The sequence below is a fragment of the Falco rusticolus genome, chromosome 2, assembly GCF_015220075.1.
Source record: "Falco rusticolus isolate bFalRus1 chromosome 2, bFalRus1.pri, whole genome shotgun sequence".
NCBI lineage: Eukaryota > Metazoa > Chordata > Aves > Falconiformes > Falconidae > Falco > Falco rusticolus.
Genome location: NC_051188.1, coordinates 83,516,470 through 83,531,385, shown reverse-complemented (window position 1 = coordinate 83,531,385; position 14,916 = coordinate 83,516,470). Strand labels below are relative to the sequence as shown.

Sequence of the window (14,916 nt, the reverse complement as noted above, 5' to 3'; positions counted from 1 at the left end):
ATTAAAAATTGTGAAAGATTTGACATGGATTTCCACTACAGTTAGACCAAACAATAATCAAAGGATCCATGCACTTGCCTGTTTACAAACGTGCTGTCAAGTTTGTTGATTTCTTTTCATGATTTAAAGTTTCCCTGCTTTCTTATGAAATTTTACTACGATATGCAAAATTGGAAACATACTGTGCAGTCAGTTCCACAGTGTTGGTGTGTCCTGTGTGCAGAAGGCAATCAGCATTACTCTGCCGCTGTTTACACGTAGTCCAGTACCAGCCTTGTTACGTCAAACAAAGTAGTATGTTACATTCAGCATCAACTCCCAGCAGAAGGCAAGGCGTTACACAAGCTGTACATGGCAGCTGTCCAGTCATTTGCGCCTCACCACTCTGTCCCTCTGCAGTGCACAGGCTCTTTGGCATCTCTTATTTGCAAAGGCACCAGTTCAACAGCAGCCTGAGGCAAGTCAACATTTGCCAGAAAGAAATCAGGCCAAGGGCAACCTCCAACAAGACCTGGCAATAAGCTCCCTGGTTCCAACTCCCTCACCCAGCTAGCTCTGAGAGCAGAAATCGTTTTCTAGGAAAAATCAGCTATATTACAGGTCGTTTCAACTATGCCTCGACAACCTGCCACCTTGGCAAGAAGCTGTTAGCAGGACCAGTACATCAGCCAGCTCCCTGATATAAAGCTTACTCCAGCCTTCAGAAATTTTCAGGACCTTGTTACAGGACTGGAGCACTCATCGCAGGCAGCTGGCAACTAAAGGCTCAAAAGAGATGCAATTCTGTATGAATTTGTAGGCTGCTGTATACTGCGGAGCCTGCCAAGCCTTCCTCCTCCCCTGCTCACACACACACACAGTGTATCTCACTGTGATGGCCGGGATTCCTCACAGCTCCTTTCACAGTGGAAACTAGAAGTGACTAGAAATTAAATAGGATGGTTTTTAAAAAACTGTCTGAGCAAATATAATCCAAAACGTAAGTTGCTGCATCAGCTGTCACAAAGGCTTGGGAGAAGGGTGATGAGGAGGAGAGCCTGCAGTTTGTTGGATAGTACTGGTGCACAGGGCTTTTCAGTTGAAGTTTATTTAAACTGTGCAGTAACTAATCTATGCAGCTTCCCTTCGCACACTTCTGTTGCCAAGGATTTGCCAGTCTCACTTACCACAGTGTCTTCATCCAAGAAAGCCTGAGAACATTTTGGAGAGCATGGCTTCTTGTGAACTGGAATCTTGAGAAGCATCAGGCTCTACACCACAAAAACCATTAATAATACATGGAATTATTCTCATGTGTACACACTACAATATGAATTTTTTCTGTTCCCCGCCCTGCCTTGTCATTGTCTTTGTGCAATAAAGAATAGCTTTGTTAAAGGCAGAACAGTAAAGAGAGACCAGGGATCTAAAATATAACATCCACCCACTGCAAATAAATTAAACCCCATTCTCCTTGTGAGGGGCTTACAAATAGGGAAGTATTTTTTAACTCAGATGGAGGACTTACTTTCAATTCCCTTCTACTCATCTCTTCTAGCAAACCAGTTTATTCTGCCAACAGGGAAATCAACTACAAATCAATCATCTTTCTCATGAGTTACAAGCTGTCTCTAATTGCACACACAATATATGTGGGTTTTAATGTATGTTATAGCTAAAATGTCCAAGTAATTTTATAAGTATGCCACATATTGAAGATTTCCTTACAAACTGGCAAACAAAAATACTGCAAAAGGATGATTCTGGATAAGAATATAACAAAAGAACTTCCACGGCTGTAATGCACATACTGCGCTGTTACTAGTATCTAAGAGGTCTGAAATGCCTTGGAGCCATCTAAAGGTACAGTTTTATATTCTTGGTTTTGACATTCAGCTGGAATGAGGCACAGAATCCCCAATCAGAAGCACTTCTCTTAAAAAACAGAGCGAAAAACCAATTCAGGTGTTCATATTTTCCAAGAAGATGACAAGTCGTCAGCCAGTTAACCACTGCAAGCTTCTAATGTACTGATGGAAAGGACAAAAAGGCATCAGTGATACACCAACAGCACTGCTGGCATTTATACAGAAGTTGCCGCCACCTTTACTATAGAACTACTCGGGATTTGATACATTTGACTGGAAATTTCCTTAAACTCAAGTCAAAGCAAGCTTATGCTTACAGTTACCTCCTGTTTCTCCCAGACATTGTAATGAGGTAGGAAATACACAACTGTCAAGTACCAATGAGAAACTCAAAAGGTGGTGGTTCCTGATACCTACTGAAATGGAAACACAGCCAGAAATTGTAACTGAAGCAGTAATGAAAGCAATGGAAAGATTCACCAGAAGAGCACACAGGTATGCCCAGAACCACAACCAGGCACAGATCATCCCTTTTCAGCTTTAAGGAGACCCAAGAACAACCTGTAGCAGTTCTGTAACTCAAGACACCCACACTGTTTTACTTAATATGATACGCTGCACATACAACAGCAATAACTGTACTTGCTCCTTGTATGAATGGTTTGAGTCAAAGCTCTCCAGGCGAACCACATTACAAAGGGGATGCAGACCCAGGCTAGCCAGCTGCCTTCATGTCACAAAAAGGAATCAGTGGTACAAAGCTGACACAAATTACCAGTCAGATGCCATCAAAAAAAAAAAACAAACCAGCTTCAGCAAGTCACCCTTTTTTTCCTTACTACAGTAATAAGAAAGGCACCTCCTTTCAGCATGAGGCACCCACATCCATTCCTTTCCCAGAAAAGTAAAGTATGCCACTGTAACTCAGCACGAGGGGTATTGTTTCTGCTATATCTCTCTGGGCAGCTTAGAAGAGTGAATGCCTGCGAGCCGACATGTTTTTAATCTTCAAGAATAGCTGGATAGAGGCATGTTAATTTTGGCCTGCTCCACTTCTGAGTGACACAGTACAACTAAAAAGCCACAATGGATGGACTCAAGACAGGCAGATTCAAACCAAGTAATTTTTTATAAGTGCACTGCCCTAAAGTTGACATCTCTAAAAAAAAGCGTAATTGGCATAGGCTCATAGCTTGACCCTTGAGGCAGGAGTTAGAAGCAGCATCTCCCCCCATCTGGCCAGTCAGTATCAGGAAGCATAACAAAAGACCAGGATGGACCACAGACCCTAGCAAGTTAAAACTCTCACGGTACAGCCTAAAAGTAGACAGACTTTGCTAAGTGACTCATGTTGCCAGCCCACACTGGTTAAGTGTAGGCTTTGGGTAAACCATGCAGCATGACAAGGCACTGCTGGAGAAGCCTGAATACATGACTACTTTCAAACTCCAGTGCTATTCTTAGTGGATATATGTAGAACACATCTAAATCCAGTACCCTAAATGGCAATGGCATTTCCTGAAAAGAACAATAAGAGGGTGAGAAGTAGGGGAAAACAAAATCAGATGTCTTCAATCACACTGTTCAAATTGTAAGAAAACCTGTCTATTCAGAGCTGTAACAAATTTTAAATTTTACGTGACTAGAAAACAAAAGTTTCCTTCTGTAACACCACCAAGTAATTCCAGAATCTTCAAAGCAAACTTTCCTTATAACACGAACTTCTAAATCACCCAAATTGCCTATATGGAGTAATCTCGTACGTGTATATTTTTATCCACTGCAAGATCTGGAGCAAATGATAGCAACAGCATAAACTTTAATGCTATATATTTTCCTACAAATCTACAGAAGTTTCTTCTGTGCCTCTCCAAAGGACACAGCTGCATGTCACAATTCAAAGACTATACAAATCAAATGCCCATACACACACATGTAGACAAATTTACTCACCAGTTCTGATCAAACAAATGCAATCAGGACTCTTTACAATACACATCCTGCATGTTTTTTGTTATGGATTTTGCCCCAGCTCCTTGAAAACAGTTCATATGACCTAGCGTCTCACAAGAACAACCCAGAACATGCATCATTTAAAGCATGCTCATTTCTTTTTGAGGTCTATGCATCAGAGCAGCTAACCTGAACCCCACTGATGTCACGTGTCCTCAGATGAAGACACATTTTCACTGAGTAAGCAAGAAGAGTGAAGTTACACAAACTGTATCTGCTCAAATGGCAAAAACCTTCGCTAAAAAAGTCCAACTGTCCCCAGCCCAAGTTGCACACGTCGGCAGAGGCTCAGCACCCCAGCACGGCTTTGGGGTGTTTCCCTCTCCCAGCCTGTAATTTGCCCAGCACACTGCCGGGAGGGCACAGCAGCTCTCCCAAGTACCCAGCTAAGGTTCGACAGCCAAAACTAGGGCAGCAAAGACCCACAGAAGGCTTGCTGAAAGAGACAGCACCATTCAAAGCTGTAAAATGGGTCCCACCCTCGGTGCCTATTTCACACCAAATAGCACAACAGAGTAAAGGAAGACATCCTACACAAATTTATGTGAGCCACATCCCAATTTGGCCTCACGAGCAGGCTTCCCTCTCCCTGGAGGACTGCAGCAACTTGCTGCGAGATCAAATGAAACCACCACGCTGCTCACACCCAGGGAGCCAGGGATGCTCACACAGGGGAAGGCAAGAAAGCAAGGCTGCCCACCTCAAAGTCAAGAGGTAAGTTAAAAAACACAAGCAGAAAAGTAGAAAAAGAGTTGAAAACTGCCACCCAGGTGAGAGAAGAGATGTTTCCAGCAACGGAAAATAGGAACAAGAGGAGGTTTGAGACAAATCCATTTTGGAAATCTCTGCTGTACTGCAGACATGCCTGGGAGCCCCGGCCAGGGCCCTACCACGTCAGCACCTGAACAAACAGGGACCGAGGCAAGGGATCCTGCCCAATGTCAGCAAGCTTGGAGTCAGGCAGATGGGTAGGAGGAAGCCCAGGACAGCCGTGAAGAGAACAAGGAGTCCACCCTCATCAGCAAAAACAGGCCAGAGTTGTCTAATGTTTCCTGGAGAGTGCAACTCCCAAAATTAACCAGAAAAAGAGATGCTGTTGAGAAGGATATGGAGGAGTGCAAAGTAGCTCCTTGTACAAGGTAGCATCTGCTAAGTGCTAAAGAAGAATGCACAAAACCAGCACTGAAAATAAAAAGCAGGAGTTGGTGATGAAGGCCAGCCAGCCAAACCAGGGAACTGCAGCACAGCCAGTCCAGTAACTTCTGTTCAGGAAAGAAGCAAAAACCTATGAGCAAGACTTTCTCCTCCAATAAGCCTTTCAGCAGAAAAGTGTCATTTTAACAGTAGTCCAGCACCAAGGTATTTTGACAAGATTCACTTTGGCTGCCAGTAGAAAGGCTCTTAATGTGTCCCCACACTAAACAAATTCTCCTTCCATCTTCACAGAAGTGAAAAGGGTGATGTAATTTTAGACATTTCTCTCCGGGAAAATCCCTGCAGCTGCCAAGAAACTAGTTAGAGATAATGGTGGGTGGGGGAAGGATTCCTTATCAACCTGATGTTGCACTGGACAGAGCTTAACTCTCCATGTAACTACTCCTCCCATGTTTCTGTGCAACGCACAGCAAAGCCACCATTTATTTCCTCAAGCACAACAAAAACTTGTCAAGATTGTTCAGGTAAACCAAAGGAAACTACTGGCAAAGCTGAGCTTCCCATATGTATTAACTTGGGAAAACGTAATTTATTTCCATGCGTGTCTCAAGAAATATAAAAATCCTTTCTCTTCATGAAAAGATATCCCACATGACAAGTTGAAGTGGTTTCAAGCTCTGGCAGAGCTCTTCAGTGGCTATTTCAAGTTACAGGAAAGATCAGAACTGTTAAAGTTAAAACCTATCATTTGGAGTCACTTTCAAGGTACTGCAGCATCAATTTTCAGTTTGAACAACCTTAACAGTGCCCTTTGAATATATTCAATAACTAGAAACAGTGGCAGAGAAGTGCTGGTCAGCCAGCCATGTCCTGTATACTGAGCTGTTCATTTACTGCACTAAAATAATTTAAGTGAATGCCTTGTGAAACAGACAATCCCCAGCACACCGCGATTTTTAACATGTAACATAACTCGAAACAGCAAATCAAAAAGAAACAACCAACCAACACAGCCATTTCAGAGGCAGAAAAATTAGCCAAGTATTCAGAGGAACACGCAATTTGTTACCTCAGTTGGGGAAAATACATTTGTACTTTCAGAAGTTTCACAGAAGTACCATAAAAAGGCACGAAGATTGACAATATTAAATAACAGTCTGTATTAAAATACAGTATACATTGCAATTTCATGAAGTATTAGATTACTGATACACTTTTCGGACAAAAAGTTAGTAGTGTGATGGAGGTGGAGGCAGGGAGGGATGCGAGTGTTGGTGTTTGCCTCTTCATTGCTCTCCACTCCAATCACCTTAGTGGGCTGCGTACCCATCCCCTGGAAACAGTCTTTCCAAACAAAGATGCTCCTGAGACCCTTAAACTACCTTATCTCATGTATGGCAGCACAGTATAGAGCTCAAGAGTTGAGATGATTGTATTAGTATCTAAAAAATTAAGTGTATTTTTACACATCAGTATATTTTCATACATGATTCATCATCAGTGTCTTTACAGCACATCCATGTGAATGGCGCTCTTCACACACTGGTCTTCAGTCAATTATGGTTTATGAGCAGTGCATCAAGACATCTGACAGTGGAGACGGGCATGGACTTCACCCCACAAACTCCATTCTTCCTGTAAGTCAGTATGCAGCAGTATCTAAGTAGTAGACTTTTTACACAGGCATCTCCAACCAGGAAAAGCAAGGAGGAACAAGTAAGTCTAAGCAACCTGCCTAAGGTTATATATCAAATACATAAGGACTCTGAATTTTCAACCCAGTGGCATATTCCACTGAATGCTGATACAACAGCATGCCAAATCTTATTCCCTGCACCTTCACCACCCACAAATTTGATCCAATTGATAACCATCCCATTCATGTCTCTAAAGTGAGAGGAAAAAATACAGATCTATTTCAGTAATGTTCATTTACAACTACTGGTTTAACTGTCAGAGATAAGACTACAGTAAAACACACCTCAACATCAACATTTCCAAATTGGTTTTAGAATCAGCGCTCCTGATAATCCAATTTATAAGCTGATTCTTACTTTCCACAGAAAAAAGAACCTCGCCTGTACTGATGGCAATCTCAATTGCAATTTTTTTATTATAAACACTGAGTTTATACGCTCTAACTGTTTGGGAAGCCCATGTCATGCCTGCTAGCATTTACTATTGCAGTGGACCAACAATAAAAGGGATACAGCAGCTTACAGGGATAAAGAATAACTGCCACCAGTTGTTCTGCTGCACCTCCTGTACCATCTCCAATGCTTGCCTAGACCTAACTACTCAAGCCGTTATATGCAGGTAGCTTGCCTGTGCTCTTTGGCAAGGTGTATTTCACTGTGGGGAAAAAGGACAGCTAAGCAACTCATCCAAAGCACCTCTTAAGATTTTCTGACTTTCACTCTTTGTTCCTGTGATCTCACCCTGGAAATTGCAGTTGTGCCAAAGCCCCCAGGTGCTGCTGAAGAGCGAGCTGTCAGAGCAGGCCCAGCACGAGGATGTCATGACCTGATTACTTAAGGACCACGCAGAAAGAAATGTAGTGCTTTGGTAATGCTCAAAACCCTGAGGAGTTTTCAGTAGGGAATTACTACAGCTCATGAAGATGGCCCACTTCACGTGGGAAAATATGAAAGCAGTGTCAGGGGATGAGTTAACATTATTGGTTGATATAAACAGATCTGTTGCATTTGAGGTCACTTGAGAATGTCATTTCCATTAGCTCTGCTGCTGGAAGTCTTATTCATTCCTACGCAACCACTCAGCAAACTGGAGCTAATTTAGAGGGAGCCAACCCATCCAAAGCACAACTCTTTGGATAAAGCTGTTGTTAGGACATACTTATCTGCTTGTATTCCTGTGCTGGTTTTTGTCTTTTACTTGGACTGCAAGTGATTTGAGGGCAGCCCCTGCCTTTCTGTTCTGTGCCGAGACAGCATACACAACACCCAGGTCCGTGTCCACCACAAGCTCAGTATCAACACCCGCATCTTCAGGGGACCTGTGCACACAAGTGGATCCTATTTGTACCTCTTCAGGAATTACCACCTAAGACTAATAGGCAGACAGCAAGCTGGATCTAAAAAAACCCCACACATAACAAAAAAACCCTCAGCTGACACAACAGGCCCCACCCTTGGCAATGCAGAGCACCAGCTGCTTAGGGACCTGGAGACTGTTTCTTGACCACTTTGCAGCTTGGTCTGATGGATAGGAGCTATGAGTGGGAATCAAGTTATTAATTGCAATACCAGATGTTTTTTTAAAGCCTGCCATCTGACTCTAAGCAATCTTAAAAATTTTGCTTCCTTCAATTTTGTCTTCCTATCTTTTGCCTAGTTACAGTATAAACTCAATTGTGCAAGGACTGCCTCCCTGAATGGCTGCAGAAGTCTCACCCACAGATGGACCCCTTGCTCTACAATGCAACTTGGAGAAGAACTACCCTTTCCACAACCACACTTCCATCTGCTCATATTTAATCCAAATATACACATATGTTAGAAGCATACCACACACATATATTGGTTTTCATTGAATTAAATCTCATACAGCTTTTGAAAACAGTCTTGTAAATATTACATGGTCTTCAAGTGATTTTAATGGCATCTCTCTAGAGGTTCACTGTTCCTTGATGTCAATATCCTGTTCCAATGCACAGTTTATTTTTTAATGCAGTATAACCACTTCCGATTAATTTTATCATAGATTAGCTTTTCCTTTCCTGAGTCTAAAGTGCAAAGACACAAGCACAACAGTCTTACACTGTGCAGCGCCACTTGAATTCATCCCCATGTACCCAAAACACCAAACAAATGATTTCCACATGTATATAGAATCATAGAATCATTTAGGTTGGAAAAGACCTTTAAGATCATTGAGTCCAACCGCTACTCCAGAACTGCCAAGTCCACCACTAAACCATGTCCCTAAGCACCACATCTACACGTCTTTTCAATACCTCCAGGGATGGTGGTGACTCAACCACTTCCCTGGGCAGCCTGTTACAATGCTTGACCACCCTTTGAGGGAAGAGATTTTTCCTAATACCCAATCTAAACCTCCTACAACTGGCCTCAGCCCATCAGTCCTGCCTGTCCAGATTCCTCTGCAGAACCTTCCTACCCTCAAGCAGATCAACACTCTCCCCACAACTTGGTGTTTTCTGCAAACTTATCGAGGGTGCACTCGATCTCCTCATCCAGATCACTGATAAAGATATGAAACAGAACTGGCCCCAGTACTGAGCCCTGGGGAACACCACTTGTGACCGGCTGCCAGCTGGATGTAGCTCCATTCACCACCACTCTTTGGGCTCAGCCAGGTTTTCCACTCTGCAAAGACAGACCCACACACACACACACACATATATATATATATATATGTACAGCTGTACCCTCACCCTGGTTATTACTGGATGCTCAGCAGTGCTCTGCCTGAGCCCAATAGGATAAGGATCTACACTGCTTTTTCACAGCCTGGAAAACAAGAAAAGATGGGAGGAGCTCTGGGGAAGAGTAGAAGAATCTGATAAGAAACAGTCACTGAAGAGCTCAAATATCCTATCTCCCCTTTTAGTCCTTAAGGAAAAGGTTTTACGCTTGTTTTAACTTCCAAAAGGTGCATCTCTAAAATGGTCTTGAAGAGCAAATGGACTTTTCTCTGAGTAGTGCCATCAGACAGATTTCATCAGTGCATCACAGGCTTTGAATGGAACAACATAAAAATACCATGGGCATCCTTTCGAGATTTGAAACTACAGTTATAGGTAACAGAGCAGTTGCTTTAAATGCTTTTAAGTATTTTAAGAATTTTAAATATTCAAGTATTTTTCAGTTGCCATCTTTATGCCAAAGAGACAGTTAATACAGTGACACTTTTGCAGGAAGAATACTGTCTTGATTTTTACTGCTTACCATCAAATACTGATCACAGAACTCTATGGCATGTAAATTATTTCTAGTTAGTGTGGTACTCGCCATAATCTTTGGGCAATTTGAGCACAAATGTTCTACACTTAAAAACTTCAGTGTAACCACATGGTGAATTCAAGAGCTGACTGGACAATTCCTGATGTTTAGATAACAGTCTACTAATCCAAAATAGATTGTTTGGCTTTGTCTACAAAACAGTCAAGTATCAACTTCGTGGTAACAGTTCACTAAAGCATGTGGCATATATAATCTGTATTCAAGATGCATCCTATGGAGATTTTTTTTTTGAAGTCTGTTTTAGTTTACTTAATGGCATTCTGTACCTAATGTGCACAGTTACATACCAATGCAGTACCATTAAAAGAAAATACCTATTTACAGTTTTGTTAGATTTCATATTGAGAATAAAGATTTGAAAGAATATCACATTTTACCTATTAAGAAACAAACAGACAGATGAAATGGAACATGAAACATTAACTTCATATTAGGGTTTACAAATACAGCTGCTGGTGATTTAAGCCCTTTGGAGCCTTCGACACTAAGCATTAAGAGGAAAATTGGACTTTCAAATGAGTGAAAGCTGAAACAAGCAGGCTATTGTGCAGCCAACTTGAAGATTACATGCAAAAATTAGATTTTTGAGATTAGAGAGGTTACATTTGACCTTTTAGGAAAAAAGAGGACAGGATATATTAGCATCCTCTGTAAACCAACTGAAGACAAACATTTGCATGAACCGCAAAGTAAAGCATTCAGCTGCCTTCCTAAGAAAATAGAGTCTGGCAGTACAATAGTCCTCTGAGAAATACTAGGACAGAAACTTCTGTTGTCTTTGTTGATTTAGCAACTGTTGTGTCCAATACCTTAGTGTTTTGTAAAGAAAGAGCATAAACGTGTGTTCCAGCATCTTTCATACTGGAAAAAAGTCACTTGAAGCACGCCAACAAAAATAAGAAAAGCTAACTTCAACTCACAAATACCATCATTATGCCATTTTATGCCCCTCTGTAGGCAGAACTATGTCTTAAGTAGGGATAGCTCTGGATAGAAAAAAAGAGGTATCCCCAAGAACCAGAGGTTCTCTGCATGCACAGCTGTGAATTGTATTAGATACCTTCCTCACCTGTTCATTGCCTCCCTTCACCATCAGCCTGCAGGAACGCACCTCAGCCTGAAGCAATGCCCACTTGGAAGGCTCTGTGCTGACCACAAGTTTTCACTGACTACACCTGTCAAACCACCACTGCATGCCAGTTTACACTGGCTTTGCTTGCGAGGTCTGCCAAGTCAGCAATGCTCAATCTGACATGATGCAGCTGCTTTAAAACAACAGGCAGACCTACATGCCCATTTCCTTTTGCATGGACACAGACCTAAGTTTGAGCTTATTTCAAATTCTGCCAAAGCAAATGCGTATAAGTGAAACAGCGTAAGCATACTTTTTTTTTTTTAATTAATTACTAGAAGCATTAGAACCCAGCCAGATTCACCCTATCATTTTTTACACTGAAAACTCAGATTAGCTTTCTACATGCGCAGCCACACATGGGCAACAAAAACTGGTGAAAGGCTACCAAGTGCCAAGGTCCAGGAGCCCCGGGCTAGTAGATCACACACATACTGCCCGCCTCCCTTTACAATTCAGGGCAACACAGTCTCTATTTACTTAAGCTGCTTTGGGCGGGTGTCTTCTCCTTCCTCGCCCCCCTGTAAGTGTGCCCGGGTAAGGGCACGGCGAGGCGAGTGTGATGCCCGGTGTGCAAACGCCACCGGCCACCGCCGCGACCTGCACCCCGCCCCCTCCCAGCCCACACGGACAGAGCCCCGAGTGGCGCCCACACCCCGCGACTCCGCACCGGGGGCGAGGCCGCCTGCGAGCCGACGGCCGCCGCGGGGCGAGACGGAGGACGACACAAAGCGCTCCGGGCGGGGAGCAGGCAGCGAGGCCCCCCCGCCCCCAGGGCTCCGGCCCGGCCGCCCCTCCGGGCTCCCCGGGCACCGCGCCGAGCCGCGGGCGGGCAGCGCCCCCCTGCCCGGCGGGGGGAGGCGGCTCCGCCACCGCGCTGCCCGCTCCTCGCCGCGCCCCCGGCCGCTGCCCCGCCGCGGGGGGCTCCCCGTCCCCCGCCGCCCCCTGCCCTCCCTTCCCTACCCTCGTACTCCAGGCTGGGGCGGGCGCCCAGGGCGAGCAGCGCGGCGAGGCGCAGCCAGCAGCTCCCCATGCTGCGCGGCGGCGGCGGCCCTTCCCGGCTGAGGGCTGCGCGGCAAAGGGGCAGGCGGAGGAGGAGGAGTGGGACGGAGACATTCTCCGAGCGGGCTCCCGGGCGCCGCCGGAGACTCCTCCTCCTCCTCCCGCCGCCGGGGCAGGCCCCCCGCCCCGCCGCGCCTCGCCTCCCGCCGGGACGCCATGCCCTCCCCCCCTTCCCCGGGGCTCCGGGTCCGCTGCGCTCCGCGCTGCCCCCCGAGGGGCTCCGCCCGCCCGCTCGGCTGCCCTCCGACGTGGCCTCCAGGAGCCGCCCGGTAGCGCCCGGGCCCGGCGAGAGGTGCGGGGTCCCGGCCCGGCGCCGTGCGCGCTGACCTGCCGCGCCGAGCCCAAGCAGGGCAGGACCCGGCCCCGGCTGCGCCCTCCCGTCAGCTGCGCTGGGCTCCCCCGGGCGAGGGCGCGTCGCGGAGGGGCAGCCGCGCTCCCCCGGCCCTTCTCGGCAGCGCGGCGCCCCGCAGGGGAGGCAGCCCCCGGGGGCGGCAGCGGCCACCGGCCCAGGCCCGGAGCGTGTCGCGGGCAGCAGGGGGCAAACACGCTGCGCTTTTCGAGATGAACCGCGCCGGCTGCTCAGCAGTTTGCAGATGGGCAGCCTTGCACGTCCAAAAATCATGATTCAGATCCTCAAGTCATGAGATTAAAGTTTGAAGACTTCACATTTCCCATTAGCTTTTTGAGCTGCTGGGTGTTTTGGGGTCACATTTTCGGGCTTTCTTCCATAACCGCAAAGACTAGAGGCTTTTTTTCCACTTTCCAGGCAAAAAGCAAATTCCCCAGTCGCTCCTAGCCTCCAGAAGCGAGGGCTTCAGGCAGAGCAATCAGATGTTCCAACACTTCTGATTTAAGTTTGAGATCTGTCAACCCTGCAACTTGACTACATCTAGACTTGGATGTTGGGGGGGTTTTCTTTACTTTCCACTGTTAGAGGTAGCATCTAACGTGTGCTATGGGCTGGGGAAGGTGTAGGAGAGCGCTGGCCCCAGCTAGCGTGCCGCCTATAAAGGGTTTGCATGCTGGGGCAGTAAAAGGGAAAGACCCCAAGGGAGTTCCAAGAATCCCACCTGCTTGCTGCACTACCTGCAGCAAAGCGCAAATAGGGAAATACTATCTAGTAAGTAAAGGAATATTGCCTTAAAACCAAGGGACAGCAATGTTCAGAGGGAGGGTAGTCAGCTCAAGAGGAAATGTTTGTTTAGAAACAGAAGACAGGTTGCTGGCCTTTGAGGCTGGCTATACCAAAGCGGCCTAAAAAAGAAATGGGATCTCACGGGTAATTAGAATAAAAATCTGTGTGTGCACTGTGTTTGGGAGCTTCCTCCAAAAGGTTTTCTTCTCATCAGTTTTCATGTGGATCAGGAGTGCACCCGAAGTACACCCGCCCCCTTGAATCCACTACATTTGGCATCTGAGGCATGCACAGGAGTGAGTGCACCTCCTGCACCCATGGGGACACGCTGGAGCTCCTCTTGAGCAAAATACCTGATGGATATGGGTAGGGACTGCGTTCTCAGCACCAGCTGTTCTCCAAGTTGATCATGCTCTGCCCAGTGCAGGTGCAGCTTGAGTATGCTAGGCTTCAATATTTAGTTTTGATCACTCTGGTTTTTTTTAAAAAAAAAAAGGATAGTAACAAAATCAACGGTAGCATCATCTAAGCCATTGCAGTTTAACGGCCTAAGGAAAGATTAGATTTCCATGTGAGGAGAGATTACAAAGACTAACGTTACTCTGTTTGAAATAGAAAATAAGGAAAAATGAGTGCTTTAGGCTGTTATTATTGGCACAGATATCATAGAAAAGATCAAAGTAAAAAGTTAGAAATCTGGAATAATGATAATCTCTGTAGTTTTATCTGTGCTGCGAGGCTTCAGTACAAGTTCAGCACTTGAATGTGCTGGAACAACAGAGGTACCTGAAGCGGATTTTAATGGGTCAGGTGTCTCTTGCTTGCTCTTTGCCTCTGTCCCTTTAGCTGCCCATTTCCAAAACGGTGGCCTTCATTGAGATAGTCTTCCGAAGAATATAGTAAGGACAACAGTAGCATGACAGCATTGTACAAGAAGTCGCCGCCAGCAGAAGTCTTCACGCAGCCGCAGCTTCTCCATCAGCTGTCCTGGTATCATTCAAACCAAAAGGGTCACAGCCTCTGTCTTGGGTAGCCTTTTCTAGCCATTTGGAACAGCATTGCCACAGTACAGAAACGTGGTGGTGGTGACAAACCCTTCTCTGGTTAGCCTCTCGGTATGAGAAGTTAAGTCACTAAGTAGGTGCAGTTGGTTAACTGCTGCTGTGGTGTCCAAATTAGTACAGGCATGCATCGCATTTCATTGACTGTAATCAACGCATTTTTAAACTGCTTTTGTGTTGCTCCTGATTACAGTAGATGTGATGCCATCCGTTCAAACAACTTAACCACGGGTGTTTTCAGGCTGGATTTTACTATGTCTTGGCTGTTGACTGCATGGCTTTTGTCAAAGTTTACTATGTGCACTGTCTGTGAGCTTGCCTGGGACACTGGTTTTGCTCTAGCATCCAACTCTGGGGAGTGTTCTAGCTGCCCTGAGAAAGGCAAGAGATTTAAGACTTTACATAGTCTGCAAGTTACAGCTCAAACTGAGATGCAAGTGCGAGCATAGCTAGCAGTGTGAATGCATCCTTCATGAACTGTTTGAAACCAGCCTTGCAAACATGC

General features: G+C 45.4%; 1 protein-coding gene across 2 annotated transcripts in view; it reads right to left on the bottom strand.

Moving 5' to 3' along the window:
• Nucleotides 1-12,290, bottom strand: part of SRPX (sushi repeat containing protein X-linked) — a 48,029-nt gene extending 35,739 nt beyond the window's left edge. For both annotated transcript variants that reach the window (XM_037378274.1, XM_037378275.1), the window contains exon 1: nucleotides 12,117-12,290. In XM_037378274.1, coding sequence (XP_037234171.1) covers nucleotides 12,117-12,186 — 70 coding nt within the window. In that variant the 5' untranslated portion in view covers nucleotides 12,187-12,290. The remainder of the gene's footprint in view (nucleotides 1-12,116) is intronic.
• Between the last annotated feature and the right edge of the window lie 2,626 nt (nucleotides 12,291-14,916).